Raw genomic sequence first — 18,595 nt, forward strand, 5'->3', positions numbered from 1 at the left:
GCATCTGATTTTGGAACAGGTCATGATCCCAGGGTCTTGGACTGAGTCCCAAATGGGTGATGCTCAGCAAGGAATCTGCTTCTCCCTCTCCTTCTGCCCCCTTTTCTGTTCTGTGCCCCCGTCTCCTCCTGCTATCTCTGTTTCTCTCTCTCTAATAAATAAATAAAATCTTAAGAAAAACCCCCAAAAATAGAGAGGGAAAAAAATCACAAGAGACTCAGAACAATAGAGAATAAACAGGGCTGCTGTAGGGGAGGTGGGTAAGGAGATGGGGTAATTGTGTGATGCATTAGCAAGGAGATCATGGGATATAATAAGCAGTGGGTGTTATAAGAAACTGATGAATCAGTGAATTCCACCACTGAAACGAATACTGTACGTTACCCAACTTGAATTTAAATAAAAACCTGGAAGACCTTAAAAAAAAAGCCCCAATCACACATATTGATGAGGATAAGAAAGTAGATTTCTTATATACCATTGGTAGAAATATAAAACAGTAGATACTCTAGAAAGATAGGTTAGTATGTTCTAAGAAAACTAAACAAATTACTGTAACTCAGTAATCACTTACCCAGGCATATGTCTCAGAGAAAAGAAAAAGTAGATCTGTGTAAAACCTGTACATAACTGTTCTTAGCAGCTTTTTTATTTCACTGCCCCAAACTAGAAGCAACCAAAATTCTATTTTTTTAAAAAGATTTTATTTACTTATTTGACAGAGATCACAAGTAGGCAGAGAGGCAGGCAGAGACAGAAAGGAGGAAGCAGGCTCCCTGCTGAGCAGAAAGTCCAATGTGGGGCTCAATCCCAGGACCCTGAGATCATGACCTGAGCAGAAGGCAGAGGCTTAACCCACTGAGCCACCCAGGCACCCCAACAAGCAACCAACATTAAAAGAATATATATATATTTATTTAAGTAATGTCTACACCAAGTGAGGCTTGAACTCAGAATCCCAAGATCAGGAGCCATGCATGCTCCACCAAATGAGCCAGCCAGGTACCCTCAAAATGTTTTATAATAGGTGAATGGCTAACATTGCTGCATGCACATGACAGAATACTATTTAGCATTAAAAAAGTATGCTAACTCAACAAAATTGGAAATAGGAAATCAACAGAAATAAACTTATAAAACAAAAAAGGTGGTTCTTTGCACACATCAGTAAAAGCAGCCTCTGGCTAAAAAAAAAAGGAGTATACAAATGACAAATACCAGAAATGAAAGATGGCCTTTCACAAAGATCCTTATGCAAAATTGAAAAAAATGAATATTATCAACAACTTTATGCCTATCAATTTGATATTCTGAATGAAAGGAACCAACTCCTGGAAAGACACAACCTGACAAAATTCACACAAGAAAAAGATAATGCAAACAGGTCTACATCAATTACAGAAATAAAATCAATCATTATTCTTCCAAAACAGAAAGTACCAGAAACAAACAGGCTCACTGTGTTTTCTACCAAACATTTAAGTATGAAACTATTTAATCTGGGTATGCAAGGCTGGTTCAACATTTGAAAACTACTAATGTGGGGCGCCTGGATGGCTCAGTGGTTAGAGCCTTTGCCTTCGGCTCAGGTCATGATCTCAGGGTCCTGTGATCGAGCCCCACATAGGGCTCTCTGCTCCGCGGGGAGCCTACTTCCCACACCCACACTCCCACCCTCTGCCTACTTTTCTGCTGGCTTGTGATCTCTGTCTGTCAAATAAATAAAGTCTTATGTAATTCTTACCATCAACAGGTTAAAGAAGAAAAAAAAAATACAATTTTATCAGCAAATACAGAAAAAACATTTAACAGAATCCAACAATTCATTAAAAAACTCTTACCAAACTAGAAATAAAGGATGCCCTTTTCAAATTAACAAGGATTACTTACAAAACCCCACAGTTAACATCATAATTAATGGTGAGAAAGAATGTTTTTCAACTAAGATTAGGGAAAGATAAAGCTCTCCTCTCACCCTTGCTTTTGAACATAATGGAAGTCCTAGCTAATGCAGTAAGACAAAGGAAATGAAAGATCACAATTAAGAATGAAAGAATAAAATCATCTTTACTTGCACATTATATGACCATCTATTTAGGAAATCCAAAGGAAGTAATCAAAGGTCCTGGAACTAGTAAATAACTATAGTATGCTATAGATCTGAGGTTAAGATACAAAAATCAATCATTTTCCTGTATGCCACCAATGAACTAAAATTAGAACTTAAAAAAACAAACTACTGATGTTGGGATCTCTAAAAATAAAACATTTAGATAAAAATCTAACAAAATATATACAAAATCAAAAGGAAGAAAATTACAATATTTTGATGAACAAAATCAAAGGACTACATAAATGGACAGTGAGTCCAAGTTCATGGATGGGACTACCCAAATATAAGACATCAGCTCTTTCTAAAACTGTTATAAGATTAAGAGAAATAACAACTCAAATCCCAGTAAATTACTTTATGTGTATCAACAACTTAATTTTCAACTCTTTATGGAGAGGCAATGCACTAAAAACAGCTAATAAAAATCTTCTTTTGTTAAAGAATAACAAAATTACAGCATTATTACAGCATACTATTCTCCTTAACACTTAAATTTAAAAGCTACAGTAATCAAGATAATGTGGTATTAGCAAATAGACAAATATGTCAATATAACAGAACCCACAGGAAAAGATTAACATATAGCTTACTGACATCGGACAAAGGGACCAAGGCAATACAATGAAGCAAAGATAATCTCTCCAACAAATGGTGGATGTGAAAAAAGTGGGACAGCAATATATGAAAAAATGAATGTAGGGGCGCCTGGGTGGCTCAATGGGTTAAGGCCTCTGCCTTCTGCTCAGGGCATGATCCAGGGGTCCTCAGATTCAGCCCCATGTCGGGCTCTCTGCTCAGCAGGGAGCCTGCTTCCTCCTCTCTCTCTGTCTGCCTCTCTGCCTACTTGTGATCTCTGTCAAATAAAAAAATAAAAAATCTAAAAAAAAAAAAATCTAGACATGGATCTAATACTTGGAACAAAAATTAACTCAAAAGATATAATACTAAGCAAAATAAGCAAGTCAGAGAAAGACAAATACTATGTAATTTTACTCATAAGGAGAAAAAAGTAAAAGAACGAGAGATTTGAAATTCTAGACAACAAACTGATGGTTACCAGAAGGAAAGGAGGTAGTGGGATGGGTTTAACTTAAAAAAAAAAAGAACTCAAAAGGGATCACAGTTTTGTTAAGATTTTATTTATTTATTTGACAGACAGAGATCACAAGTAGGCAGAGAGGCCAGCAGAGAGAGAGGGGGAGGCAGGCTCCCTGCTGAGCAGAGAGCCAGATGTGGGGCTCGATCCCAGGACACAGAGATCAAGACCTGAGCCGAAGGCAGAGGCTTAACCCACTGAGCCACCCAGGCGCCCAGGGATCACAGTTCTAAATGTAAAACGTGTAAGTATAAAAATCTAATAGAAATTTTAAAAGGCAAAACTTTGGAGACAACAGAAAGCTCAGTAGTTGCTAGGGGTTAGAGAGGAGTGTTAGTTAACAGGTGAGGATTTTTAGGTTAGTGAACTACTCTGCACCACAGTGTAACTATGAAAACAGGTTTTATAATTTGTGCAAATCCACAGAACATACAACACCAACACTGAATCCTAATAAAATTTTGGACTTTGGATAATGATGATGTGTCAATATTAGATTCACTATTTACAACAGATATACCATTCAGGTTGGGCATGCTAAAAATGGAGGAAGCTATATATGCCAAGGGATGAAGGCATATGACAAATCGCTATACCGTCTATTCAATATTGCTGCAAACCTAAAACCAATCTAGAAGATAAAGTTTACTAAAAACAAGAGAAACAAAAAATGAGCTGCTTATTGACATGCTCAATAACTTCTTGGATGGCTCTCAAAGACCGAGTGAAAAAAAATCAATGTCAAAAGTCAATTTAGAGTACATTGAATTACGTAACATGTCAAAACAAAAAAAATTAATACTAACAGATTAGTGGTTGCTAAGGATTAAAGATTATGCAGGAGAATAGTCAAGACATAAAAAGTCAATAGACTTTTTAAACAGACATCGAGAGAGAGAGCTTTCTGGTGATAGAATAGTTCTATAAAAGGAGGAAGAGGCAGAGGAGTACAGGACAATAATTTTTTATTAGTTTTTTATACTGAATCTGATGGGATATATGGGAAGATAGACTGAAGCGGGGAGTGAGCCTCCATTAGCCAGCTAAAGGAAAGTTGAAAAGCAGATGAGCACAAAATTGAAATTTTTAGAAATCTGCTCTGGTGAGGGATGACCCTGCATGATTTCAATTTTAATTTTTTCTTTTTCCTTTTCAACCAATTTCTTAGGTTATCAAATCATTAAGTCTTTTATCATTTTCACCTTTGCAGTTACATTCTGTAACTGTACAGTTCTTTGTATGTAGTATCACTTTTATATACATCCAAGCTTTCCTTTCTTTACAATTCTGGGATGTAGTTTCTAATACCCAAATTCTACTGTATTGCTCTAATCTGTTCACCTGTCTGATTATATTCTTGTTTTTTCTTAAAGTCTTCAAATTTTCTACTTTACATTCTATCCTTTTACTGAATTTCATTTTATTTTTCTTTCTTTACAATATTTTTTCTTTTTTTACAATTATGTGATTAAGTTTCTTCTAACAGACCAAAATACACCCACAATCTAGCATATTGCTCTGTTCTGTTCACATGTCTGATTATATTGCCTTTTTTTAATGTAAATTTTTTTAAAAATTTCGTTTCAGCATAACAGTATTCAATTGTTTTTGCACCACAACCAGTGCTCCATGCAATCCATTTGTCTGTTGAAGGGCATCTTGGTTCTTTCCAGTTTGTCAACCGTGGCCATTGCTGCTATAAACATTAGGGTAGAGATGGCCCTTCTTTTCACTACATCTGTATCTTTGGGGTAAATACCCAGGAGTGCAATGGCAGGGTCATAGGGAAGCTCTATTTTTAATTTCTTGAGGAACCTCCACACTGTTCTCCAAAGAGGCTGCACCAACTTGCATTCCCACCAACAGTGTAAGAGGGTTCACCCTATCCACATCCTCTCCAACACACGTTGTTTCCTGCCTTGCTAATTTTGGCCATTCAATGTGGTTTTCATTTGAATCTCCCTGATGGCTAGTAATGATGAACATTTTTTCATGTGTCTGATAGCCATTTTTATGTCTTCATTGGAGAAGTGTCTGTTCATGTCTTCTGCCCATTTTTTGATATGATTATTTGTTTTGTGTGTGTTGAGTTTGAGGAATTCTTTATAGATGCTGGGTATCAACCTTTTGTCTGTACTGTCATTTACAAATATCTTCTCCCATTCCATAGGTTACCTCTTCATTTTGTTGACTATTTCCTTTGCTGCGCAGAAGCTTTTGATCTTGACGAAGTCCCAAAAGTTCATTTTCGCTTTTGTTTCCTTGCCTTTGGAGACCTATCTTGAAAGAAGTTGCTGTGGCTGTTATCGAAGAGGTTACTGTCTATGTTCTCCTCTAGGATTCTGACGGATTTCTGTTTCATGTTGAGGTCTTTTATCCATTTTGAGTTTATCTTTGTGTACGTTGTAAAAGAATGGTCGAGTTTCATTCTTCTACATATAACTGTTCAGTTCTCTCAGCAACATTTATTAAAAAGAGACTGTCTTTTCTCCACTGTATATTTTTTCCTGCTTTGTTGAAGATTATTTTACCATAGAGTTGAGGGTCCATATCTGGTCTCTCTAATCTGTTCCACTGGCCTATGTGTCTGTTTTTATGACAGTACCATGCTGTCTTGGTGATCACAGCTTTGTAGTAAAGCTTGAAATCAGGTAACGTGATGCCGCCAGTTTTCTTGAATCTTTTTTTTTTTTTTAGATTTTATTTATTTATTTGACAGACAGAGTGAGTGCACAAGCAGTAGCAGCAGCAGGAAGAGGGAGAAGCAGACTCTCTCCTGGGCAGGGACCTACCCATCCCCGCCCATGTGGGACCTGATATCATGTCCTGAGCCAAAGGCAGACAACTTAACCAACTGGGCCACCCAGGTGTGCCTATTGCTCTATTCTGTTCACCTGTCTGATTATATTCTCCTTTTTAAAAAAAAAAATTTTTTTTTTTTTTGTGGTTTCGGGTTTCTCCTGATTAGTTTAGTGTATATTTCTCTGGAGTCATCCTTGACATTTTAGGGCCTTGTTCTCTTATTCATCTATAATTCTCTGGACAGAATGACAAGGTGGAAAAACTCACCTCAAAAGAGAAAACAAGAAACAGTACTGACTGCCAGGGATCTAATCAACATGGACATAAGTATAATGTGGGGACTAGAGTCCAGAATAATGATTATAAAGATACTAGCTGGTCTTGAATAGAGCACAGAAGACACTAAAGAATCCCTTTCTGGAGAAATAAAAGAACTAAAGTCTAACCAGGTTGAAATAAAAAATGCCATTACTGGTGCGCCTGGGTGGCTCAGTCATTGGGTGGCTCGGGTCACATTCCCAGAGTCTTAGGATAGAGCACTATTTTAGGCTCCCTGCTTGGTGGGAAGCCTGTTTCTTCTTCTGATACTCCCCTTGCTTGTGCTCTCTCTCACTGTCAAATAAATAAATAAAATCTTAAAGAAAAAAAAATGAGTATTTTTTAAAAAATACCATTACTGAGACACAATAAAAAATGGAGTCTCTAACTACTGGGATAAATGAGGAAGAAGAGAGAATCAGTGATACAGAAGACAAAATAATGGAGAATAAAGAACTGAGAAAAGAAAGAGAAGCAACTACTAGATCATGAGGGGAATATTTGAGAGATAAGTGTTAACATAAAGCAAAACATTATTAAAATTATTGGGATCCCAGAAGGGGAGATTGTAGCTGAGAACTTCTATGATCTGGGCAGATAATCAAGTCCAGGAGGCACAGAAAACCTCCCCTCAAATCAATGCTAATATGTCAATGCCCCAACATAGAATATTGAAGCTTGCAAATTTCAGAGACAAAGACAAAACCCTGAAAGCAGCTCAGGAGACCAGGTCCTGCACTAACAAGGATGGACACAGATGCCTGGCAGCAGACCTGTCCACAAAACCTGTCAGTCCACAAAAAAGGACTGGCATTTTATTTTTTTTAAAGGTTTTATTTATTTAACAGAGAGACAGCACAAGTTCGCAGAGAGGCAGACAGAGAGCAAGGGAGAAGCAGGCTTGCTGCCGAGCAGAGAGCCCAAAGTGGGGCTCGATCCCATGACCATGGGATCATGACCTGAGCCAAAGGCAGCTACTTAACTGTTAAGTGCCCAGGTGCCCCAGGACTGGCATTTGAGACTCACTGTTATAAATGGGAAACGTCTGTAGCCAAAGATTCTTGATCCAGCAAGGCTATCATTCCAAAGAGAAAGAGGTCCAGAATTGCCACGAACAACAAGTAAGGAATTTGGGAACACTAGAGCAGCCCTGTAAGAAATACTAGAAGAGATTCTTTAAGTGATGAGAGAGACCACCTGAAAAGAACAGAGACAATACAAACAAATAGTAACTTTACAGGTTATACAATGACAATAAATTTCTATCTTTCAATGGTTACTCCAAATGTAAATGAGCTCAATACTCCAATAACAAGGCACATGTTATCAGACTGGATAAAAAGATAAAGAGCCATTGATATGCTGTCTGCAAGAGACTCACTTTATTTTTAATTTTTTAAAAGGGTCCTTGGCCTTTTTTTATTTTTTAATTAAAGATTTTTATTTATTTATTTGACAGAGAGAGATTACAAGTAGGCAGAGAGGCAGGCAGAGAGAGAGAGTGGAGGAAGCAGGCTCCCTGCTGAGCAGAGAGCCCGATGCAGGACTCGATCCCAGGACCCTGAGATCATGACCTGAGCCGAAGGCAGCGGGTTAACCCACTGAGCCACCCAGGCGCCCCGAGACTCACTTTAGACCCAAAGACATATCCAGGTTCAAAGTGAGAGGGTGAACAACTATTTATAATGTGAATGCATATCAAAAGAAAACTGGGATGGCAATCCTTACGTCAGTAAACTAGATTTTATACCAAGGCTGTAATAAGAAATGAAGAAGGACACTATATCATAATTAAATAGGCTAACCAATAAGAAGATCTAATGATGGTAAATATTTATGCCTCTCACATGGGAACATGTGAATACATGGGACCAGTGTATAAACCAATTAACAACAAAATTAAAGAAACACAGAGATAATAATACAATAATAGGAGGGGAATTTAACACCCCACTCACGGCAAAGGACAGATCATCTAAGCATAAGATTAATAAGGAAACAAGGGCTTTGAATGACTCACTGGATCAGGTAAACTTAAAAGATATAGTCAAAGTATTTCTTCATAAAGCACCAGAATACACAATCCTCACATGGAACATTCTCCAGAATATGTCACATAGTGGGTCACAAATCAGGTCTCAGCTGGGACCAAAAGACTGGGATCATTCCCAGTTATTTTCAGACCACAATGCTTTGAAACTGGAACTCAATCATAAGAGGAAATTTGGGAAGAACTAAATACATGTATGCTAAAGAGCATCATACCAAAGAATGAATGCGTCAGCCAAGAAATTAAAGAAGAATTTAACAAATTCATGGAAACAAACGAAAATGAAAACACAACCATTCACACCCTTCCCGATACAGCAAAGGCAGTCCTAAGAGGAAACACTTACTTAAAAGAGTAAACCCACACTTAAAAGAGCTGGAGAAAAAGCAGCACAGAAAGCCTAAACCTAGCAGGAGAAGAGAAATGATCAAGATTAGAGCAGAAATCAAAGAAACAGAAACCAAAAGACGGGAACCTGGGTGGCTCAGTGGGTTAAGCCTCTGCCTTCAGCTCAGGTCATGATCCCAGGGTCCTGGGATCGAGCCCCTCATCGGGCTCTCTGCTCAGCAGAGAGCCTGCTTCCTCCTCTCTCTCTGCCTGCCTGCCTCTATGCCTACTTGTGATCTCTGTCAAATAAATAAATAAGATCCTTAAAAAAGAAAAGAAAAAGAACAAAAAAAAAGAAAAAGAAAAAGAAAAGGAATCATATCTATTCATTTGAAGCTGTTTCAAAAATAGAAATGGAAGGAAAACTTCCAAACTCCTTCTATGAGGCCAGAATTATCTTAACCTAAAACCAAAGATCCCACCAAAAAGGAGAATTACAGACCATTTCTGAAGAACATGGATGCCAAGACACTGAACAAGATCCTAGCCAATATGATCCAATAGTATAATAAAAGGATTATTCATCATGACCAAGTGGGGTTTATTCCTGGTCTGCAAGTTTCGTTCAACATCTGCAAATCAATCAATGTGATACACTACATTAATTAAAGAAAGGACAAGTACCATATGATCCTTTTGATAGATGCAGAAAAAGCATTTGACAAAGTACAACATTCTTTCTTCATTAAAATTTCTTATAATGTAAGGATACAGGTATGTGATAACGTGTAATCAGCACACACCAGTATCATAAAAGCCACTTATGAATAGTCCACAGTAAATATTTTCAATGGGGAAAAACTGAGAGCTTCTTCCTTAAGTTCAGGAACAGGAAAGTGACACCCACTTTAACCACTGTTGTTCAACATGGTACTAGAAGTCCTAGCCTCAGCAATTATGCAACAAGTAAGTAAAATGCATCTGAATTGATAGTCAAATTCTCATTCTTCACAAGTGATATGATACTTTATGTGGAAAACTTGAAAGACTCTGCTCCCAAACTGTTGGAACTCATACAGGAATTCAGTAAAGTATCATATAAAATCTGTGCATATAAAATCAATGCACAGAAATCAGTTCCATTTGTATATACCAGCAGCAAGACAGAAGAAAGAGAAATTAAGGAGTCGATCCCATTTATAGTTGCACCCAAAACCACAACATACCTAGGAATAAACTTAACCAAAGAGCCAAAAAGATCTATCCTCAGTCATGAAAGAAATTGAGAAAGACACAAATAAATGGAAAAATGTTCCATGCTCATCAACTGGGAAGAACAAATATTGTTAAAATGTCTACGCTTCCTAGAGCAATTTATACTGTAATGCAATCCCTATCAAAATACCATCAATATTTTTCACAGAGTAGGAACAATAATCCTAAAATTTGTATGGAACCATAAAAGACCCCAAACAGCCAAAGGGATGAACAATGCAGGAAAGAAAATCCAATGGAAAAAAAAAAGAGAGTCTCTTCAACAAATGGTGTTGGGAAAATGGAAAGTGACCGCAGAAGAATGAAACTGGACCATTTTCTTATACCACACAGAAAAATAGACTCTAAATGGATGAAGGACCTAATTGCGAGACAGCAATCCATCAATATCCTAGAGGAGAACAAAGGCAGAAACCTCTGTGGCCTTGGCTGCAGCAACTTCTTGCTAGACATGTCTCCAAAGGCAAGGGAAACAAAGGCAAAATGAACTTTTTGGATTTCATCAAGATAAAAAGCTTCTGCACAACAAATATCACAGTCAATGAAACCAATCAGAAAATATTTGCAAATAAAGGCTAGTACCCCAAATCTATAAAGAACTTATCAAACTCAACACCCAAAGAACAAATAACCCAGTCCTAAGAAATGGGCAGAAGACATTAAGACATTTCTGCAAAGACATACAAATGGCCAACTGACACATGAAAAATGTTCAATATCACTCAGCATTATGGAAATTCATATCAGAACCACAATGAGATACCACCTTACACCAGCTAGAGTGGTGAAAATCAACAAGACAGCAAAAAACAAATGTTGGAGGTGATACAGAGAAAAGGGAACCCTTCTACACTGTTGATGAAAATGCATGCAAGTTGGTGCAGCCACTCTGGAAAACAGTATGTAGGTTTCTCAAGACATTAAAAATAGAAAAAGAGATACCCTATAGAAAAATAGAGCTACCCTATGACCCAGCAGTTACTCTACTAGGTATTTTCTCCAAAGATACAGAGTGATCTGTACATAGTGATCTGAAGGGGCACCTGCACCCCTATATTTATAGCAGCAATGGCCGCGAAAGGCAAACTGTGTTAAGAACCCAGATGTCCACTGACAGATGAATGAATAAAGACATGGTTATACACACACACACACACACACACACACACACACACACACACACAATGGACTACCACTCAGCCATCAGAAAGGATGAAATATCGCCATTTGCAATTACATGGATTGAAGTAGACAGTATTATGCTAAGTGAAATAAGTCAAATCAGAGAAAGACAATGATCATATGATCTCGTATGTGGAACTTAAGAAATAAAACAGGAGCATAGGGGAAGGGAGGGAAAAATAAGATGACAAAAACAGAGAGGGAGACAAATGATAAGACTGTTTAAAAAATATTTTTATTTACTTGTCAGAGAGCAAGCATGAGTAGGGGGAGGGATAAAGGGAGAAGGAAGAGGGAGAAACAAACTCCCACTGAGCAAACTCCCAATGCAGGAGTTGATCCCAGGAGCCCAAGATCATAAGCTGAGCCAAAGGCAGACATTCAACCTACTGAGCCCCCCAGACAACCCCCATAAAAAACTCTCAACTCTAGGAAACAAACTGAAGGTTACTGGAGGGGAGGTGGGTGAAAGGATGTGGTAACTGGGTGAAGGGTATTAAGTGACGTAATGAGCAGTGGGTGTTACAAAAGACTTATGAATCACGAATTCTACCTGTAATACTAATAATACTGTATATGTTAAATAGTTGTATTTAAATAAAAAATGGAAAAGAAATAAGATTACAGTATTCAAGATATTATATCATTATTATAACCACAAATAATTCACCAAAAAAAGAGTAGTATCCAGAAAAAGACTCACATATGAATGTAAATACTAAGGAAATGGAATGATAGAAATAGAAGAGTTTTCAACAACTCATATTGGAACAAGTATGTAATTATGTAGGAAAAAATCCTAACCCTTATACATGAAAATCAATTTCAAATATTTCACAGAACTAAAGACAAAAAATAATCTATTAAGCATCTAGAAGTAAAAGAGTAACAGAATATTTAACCTGTCTTATGATGGAAAAGATGACTTACAGAGAATGCAAAAAACCCTTTCTTAAAAAAATCAGACTTCATCACAATGGGAAACTTCTGCACATTAAAAATCACTGTGGGGACACCTGGGTGGCTCAGTTGGTTAAGCAGCTGCCTTCGGCTCAGGTCATGATCCCAGTGTCCTGGGATCGAGTCCTATATCGGGCTCCTTGCTCAGCAGGGAGCCTGCTTCTCCCTCTGCCTCTGCCTGCCACTCTGTCTGCCTGTGCTCACTCTCCCCTCCCGAAAAATAAATAAAATCTTTAAAAAAAAAATCACTGTGAATAGCGAAGGAAATTACATATGGAAAAAAGTATTTGTAGTACATGTAAGGTGATTTCTATTGAGAAGGTATTAAGAAAATCTTACAGTTGAAAGATAAAAAATAAGAAGTTTAATTCTAAAAAAAAAATATTAACAAAACCGATAAATTTGAGCCCAAAATTACTCAAGGGACGCATGAACAATGAATCTTGCAACACTACACCAAAAACTAATGAAGTACTGTATGGTGACTAACAGAACATAATAAAAAAAGTAATAATTTTTTTTTAAAAAAGGGAGACATTAATGTCAAGTATGAAAATAAACAGTAATCAGTATCCTTATTCATCAGAGAAATAAAAATTAGCAGTATAATGAGATACCATCCTACACCCTCTAGAATTTTATTTTTTTTATTCTTTATTTTTTTGGCTCTTCTTTTACCCTCTAGAATTTTAAAGAGTAAATATGTAAGACAGTTTTAAAAAATGAAATAATCACATATTGGGAAAGATGTAGGACAAATGAAATGTTCATATAATTCGATAAAGAATGTGAATTCATACAAAACTATGGAAAACTCCTTGGAATTTTCTTACAAAGTTAAACATACTCTTAATCCACATCTGAACAACTCTACTCCTAGGTACTTACTGAACAGGTATTTTAATTTTAGTCCAAGAAAACAGACTGCTTATGTATATTCATAGCAGCTCTATTAAACTGCCAAACCCAGAAATAACTCATTTATTTCCTGACAAGTGATAAAGAAACTAGCATATTCATACAGTGGAACACTAATTAGCAATAAAAAATAAATTCCTGATTCTTCATACAGCAAAAGAAATTTTCAAAAAATACTCAAAAACATTATGTTAATTGGAGAATCTAACCACAGAATAGTACATGCAGTGTCATCTCTTTCATATGAACTCACAACAAGCAAAACTAATTTCTGGTGATAAAAATTTAGAAAATGATTAACCATTGTGGGCCAAGCACAAGAGAATTCTTTGGAATGAAATGTACTGTGTCTTATTTGGAACGCTGATTACTAGCTTTGCAGAGTGGCAGGATCGTAGCCAATGAGGTTTATCCGAGGCGCGATTATTGCTAATTGGAACGTTGATTACTTAGGTGTACACACTAGCCAAAAATAATTGAACTGTATCTGTACAGTTCTCTTTCTTCATAATTTTACGTCAATAAAAAATATCTGTAAAGACAACAACAACCGCCTGTTGTAAAGACAACAAAAGCCCCAGTTTTATATATGTAAAGTGTACTAGTTATAGTAATGGATACATGAAAAATAGGGTGAACATACAAACCCACTTTATGCCAATATCAAGTTCCTTGTTTAGAGGTTATGCTTTGATTTGACACAATTACGGAACTGTGGGGAAAAAGGTCAGGGAATTCTCTCTGCCACCTTCCCAATTTCCTGTAAGACTAAATTTATCAAAGTTAAAAATGAAAGAAATATAATACAGGAGAACTGCTGAAAAATGTAAGAAGACTGCATGCGCAAAGATTTATAATTTTAGGTATATACAATCCTTACATTAAAAAATTACTAAGATATACCTTAAGCATTTATAGATTTTGACTGTAAATTTTAATGTTAAAATTTACATTAAAAAAGTGTGGGAGATTTTTAATAGTTTTCAGCAGGTAAAATTGTGATCATCTGAAACAAATTAGATTGGTTTGGGAAAAACAATACAACTGTTACAGAATAGGAATGGTCATCCAAAAAAGGAATTTGTTGAAAAATCTCCAGCATTTTGAAAAACCATTTGGGATTGCCAGTCTAATGCAAAAAGGTGAGGGCTTACCTTAAAAACAAAAAATATGCCATGTAAACAAAACTTATCATTTTCAAAAATTACATATTTATATCCTCATGATCTAAACTTTCACTGGGTACCCATATATATCAATTGGTGTATGTAAATATTGTCTTTTGAGGAATCAAGGAATGTAACATTCCTAAAATAGCAGACTATCAAAGGAATCACAAAAAAATAATTAAGAATGTCTTTGTTCTTCTGATAGGAAACAGAAACAATGTTGAAAACAAAAGTCCAAAGAAACTACCAAATGTAATGGTTTCATGTTTACATGTAATTCTTTAGAGAATCTGCACATACATAATACATTTTAATTATCAGCCTTGCAATCTCTTATTATATATTTATATATTTATTATTTTTAAAACTGTTATAAAAAATTATGTATTATAAACTCTTACCTAGAAAACATTCTTCAAAATATCTTACATATCAAAACAAATTCATATTATCAAGCTTTACATATGAATTTGTAAAAAAAAAAAAAAGCTTTGGTTTTAATCATTTTTTAATATCTCTAGCACATATTTAAATATTTAAATAAGCACAAGACAAACAAGCATGTTTACTACAAAAACAATCACCTGACTAGTTTGAAGTTCCCTTTGGTCCCTGGAATATCTGTAGGAAACTCATCAGGTGTACTACTGCCACAGGATCTGTAACATTCTGGCCGAGGACAACTTGTATCATCGAGTTTATAAATCTGTAATCAGTGAAAAGGTTGAAATTGCCATCTGCATATTTGACAAGTAACATAAACATAGTTTCTACTTGAACATCTTATGTACCTTGGCATTAGCATATCCAAGCTTAATTGTAATATTTCTCTCCAATTCATTTTTGAACCTGACAGTGTGAACTCCGGAAATAGCTTTTACAACTGTAGATTTTCCGTGAGCAACATGACCAATTGTACCTACAAAAAAACAAAAAAAATTAATCTATGTGCATCCAATTACACCAAATATTTTAGTGTAGAGAAACCAAATGCATAACTCATTATAAATATGCCAATCTATAACCAATAATGAATTTCTCCTTCCACATACACTTTCTATACAAAACTTTCCTGAAACAAGACCAAAGATAAGTTTCTTTCTTTTTTTTTATATTTTATTAATTTATTTGACAGAGAAAGATCACAAGTAGGCAGAGAGGCAGGCAGAGAGAGAGAGAGAAAGAGGAAAGCAAGCTCTCTGCTCAGCAGAGAGCCCTATGCGGGACTCCATCCCAGGTCCCTGGGATCATGACCTGAGCCGAAGGCAGCGGCTTAACCCACTGAGCCACACAGGTGCCCCAAAAGAGTTTTATTTATTTATTTGACAGACAAAGACCACAAGTAGGCAGAGAGAGAGAAGGAAGCAGGCTCCCCAATGAGCAGAGAGCCCATTGTGGGGCTCGACCAAAGATAAGTTTCTAAATACCCAGCTTGTATACGAACACTCTTGGTGTGTTAACATAAGCTGCTAAGTGTATTGTTGATCTGGAAAAAAAAAATGCTCCTTGAAATAAAAATTATTGAAAAATACACAAAGTTTTGTGTACTTAAAAACTTATCAGTATTTTGAGTGAGGTAATTATGCATAAAAATGAGATACAAAAAAGAGAACCCATAAAAATCAGAAAAGTGTTTGTTTATACTTTAGAAGTGGTATGTTTTCCAAGTTCTTCATAACTATGAGTTTTAAAAGGTTTTACTATTTGTAGAAACCCTAAAATATCCAAATTTTAGAGTCAACCAAGTAACTTGTGTTGTAAATTAGGAAGCTGCCAATTAAGAAAAATTTTTACTTAATCATAACATATAAAGACTTTTGAAGACCTGTTTTAACAATAATCCTGTGTTCATTAGCATTTTAGGGCTTCCTTAACCTCTGGTTTATGCACAACCTTATCCGTAGAACATACTGTTTTTTCACAAATCTATGTCTTTTTAAAAAATATACTTCCAGTACTTTTTAAATGAAGATTTTGTTTTATTTATCTGAGAGAAAGAGAGGTGAGACCACAGAGGGGGAGGGAGAAGCAGACTCCCCTGAGCAGGGAGCTCCATGGTACTGGGTCCCAGGGCTTTGAGATCATGACCTGAGCTGAAGGCAGAGGTTTAACCCACTGGACCACTTAAGCATCCCCATCTATGTCTTTTTGTAACACTTGCTTCTTAAGCAAGACATGAAGAGATTTCATTGTGGGTTTTTTTTTTTTTTTAAAGATTTTATTTATTTATTTGAGAGAGAGACAGTGAGAGAGAGCATGAGCGAGGAGAAGGTCAGAGGGAGAAGCAGACTCCCCATGGAGCTGAGAGTCCGATGTGGGACTCGATCCCAGGACTCCGGGATCATGACCCGAGCCGAAGGCAGTCGTCCAACCAACTGAGCCACCCAGGCGTCCCGGGTTTTTGTTTTTTTAAAAGATTTTATTTATTTGACAGAAACAGACAGTGAGAGAGGGAACACAAGCAAGGGGAGTGGGAGAGGAGGATCCTGGTCCCTGCCGAGCAGGGAGCCCTACCTTGGGGCTCCATCCCAGGACCTGAGCGGAAGGGAGAGATTTAAGGATTGAGCCATCAAGGTGAGCTGAAGTCACTGTGTTCTGGAGGAACTCTAGCAGGTCTTTTTGTGGCTGAATGTCAATCTGTATATATACGGGAATATATCATTCCATGTGTGTGTATATATGAACATATATATAAAGTTATATACAGTATGTAGTTTACATATATGAATATTTATATAGGTATATGAATCCTTCTGTAACTCAGTTATTTGTACAAGAGATTAAAAAGCATTATTGGATAATAGCCAAGTCAGGACTTAAAAGTTTAATATTGTATGCAATCAGTTTGCTTACCTATGTTAATTGTGGCTTGTCTGCTGATAACTTCCTGCGAAAGTGGGGTCAATTTGGTAACATCCTGCAATGAAACATTTTATTAAATCTACTCTGTGTAACAAACCAGGAGTCTGGTTTTTATTTGTACAGGTCGCCACCATCAATTCAACTCCCTACTGATAACAAAACAAAACAAAACAAATAGCTTTATTATAAAATGTGTCTTTATTCCGGAAACAGAATGCCCAGGCTAATAAATGCTGAAAGCGTTTGTACTTAAAAGAAAAACTGCAACCTTCACTTTAGATATGAAAAGCAAAGGCCCCCAATTTTAGCATTCCTCAGAAACTGTCCCTATCCAGCCCTTTAAAGGTGCAAACTTAATCTGTTTAATATATGCTTTTCTCAGACCTTCAGAGATAAAAATCTTAGAGACATCTGAACAGCATACTTTTGAGCATAATCCTTACGGGTGTTGAATTCCCAACGATCTCACAACAGCTCGCTGGTCTAGAAGACAAGGGGAAGTGCAGACCGAAGAGCAAGCGTGCCTTACTGCGTCCGGCTGTAGCGTTTTCCTCCTAACCCATTGTCCAGACAGTTCAACACTGTCACGTCTGAATGACTGCTAGGAAGGCCGGTTATCCCGACTCCTGAGCTGTTTCCGAATGTCACAGAACGAAACCTTACCAATGTTGAGAGATCCTGGCGAGAAAGATGCGGCTGCCCCAGAGTTACTCCAGCCTCACCAGCCGCCATCGCGCTCCAAGGGAAAGGAAATCATCCCGACCTTTGTTGGGCCGAACGCAGGTCCCCTTCTGTCGTAGAAGCGGAGACCGGAAGACCGACCAGGGCCCACGCCTGACATAAAAGGATGGCGGGTGAAGGACGGGCCTCTCTGTTTGGACTTCTTTTCGCCTACATTTACATAGTAGTTGCTGGCATACTTACTAAAAAATAAGAGCAAACTTTGGGAATCTGTCCGTCGCAGAGATGAAGGATATTTGTTCAGGCAATTTTGAAGGCAACCCTACAAAGTCGAGAGTTTCTCGTCAGTCCAGCGAGGTGAGTGACGCAATTGACGCTGCCGCTGGCCATTTCCATTTCCTATGGCGGAGTTCTGAAAGTAGTATTCTTCTTTGGGGTATGATTGTGAACAGTGAACTTTCTTTCCTAAATCCATAATTTTATAACATGGGTTCCAGACCTGCCTCCCTGCATCTGGGTGGTTGGCTGGGAGAGTGCCGTGCAAACTTATTAACGCCCAAAACACTATTCATAGTTTGGCGTATGGCGGAGGGCGATGTCTAAGGAGGTTTCGGTTAAGTCCTTAGCGACCCAGGGATGGCAAAACCCAAGTCCTTAGTTTGTTTTCAGATTTCTAGATAAATTTTTATCACCTCCTATCACTCCATTTAATGTATTTATTTTAAGTATCAGAGAACCCGAATGTTTGTAAAAAGCAGATTCAAGAAAGTCACTTTTTAAATGATATTTTAAAATACTAATAACTCTATATTTAGTTTTTTAAAATTTAGCGCTACATCATT

At 37.0% G+C, this 18,595-nt stretch overlaps 1 protein-coding gene and 1 pseudogene across 2 annotated transcripts in view; one reads left to right on the forward strand and one right to left on the reverse strand.

Moving 5' to 3' along the window:
• Positions 1-17,884, reverse strand: part of LOC123394022 (eukaryotic translation initiation factor 2 subunit 3, X-linked-like) — a 42,859-nt gene extending 24,975 nt beyond the window's left edge. The window contains exons 1-5 of one of the 2 annotated variants that reach the window (XM_045087459.1): positions 17,736-17,791; positions 17,064-17,127; positions 16,725-16,847; positions 15,002-15,129; positions 14,795-14,916 (exon numbers count right to left, since the gene is read on the reverse strand). In XM_045087459.1, the coding sequence (XP_044943394.1) occupies positions 14,795-14,916; positions 15,002-15,129; positions 16,725-16,737 (263 nt within the window). In that variant the 5' untranslated portion in view covers positions 16,738-16,847; positions 17,064-17,127; positions 17,736-17,791. Of the gene's footprint in view, positions 1-14,794; positions 14,917-15,001; positions 15,130-16,724; positions 16,848-17,063; positions 17,128-17,735 lie in introns of both variants that reach the window. The other variant, XM_045087458.1, reaches the window with a different exon arrangement.
• On the forward strand, positions 13,414-13,535 carry LOC123394029 (annotated as a pseudogene).
• Positions 17,885-18,595: the final 711 nt, after the last annotated feature.

This window comes from Mustela putorius, unplaced genomic scaffold (genome assembly GCF_011764305.1).
Source record: "Mustela putorius furo isolate JIRA1106 unplaced genomic scaffold, ASM1176430v1.1 tig00001149_pilon_pilon_pilon, whole genome shotgun sequence".
In the NCBI taxonomy this organism is placed as follows: Eukaryota; Metazoa; Chordata; class Mammalia; order Carnivora; family Mustelidae; genus Mustela; species Mustela putorius.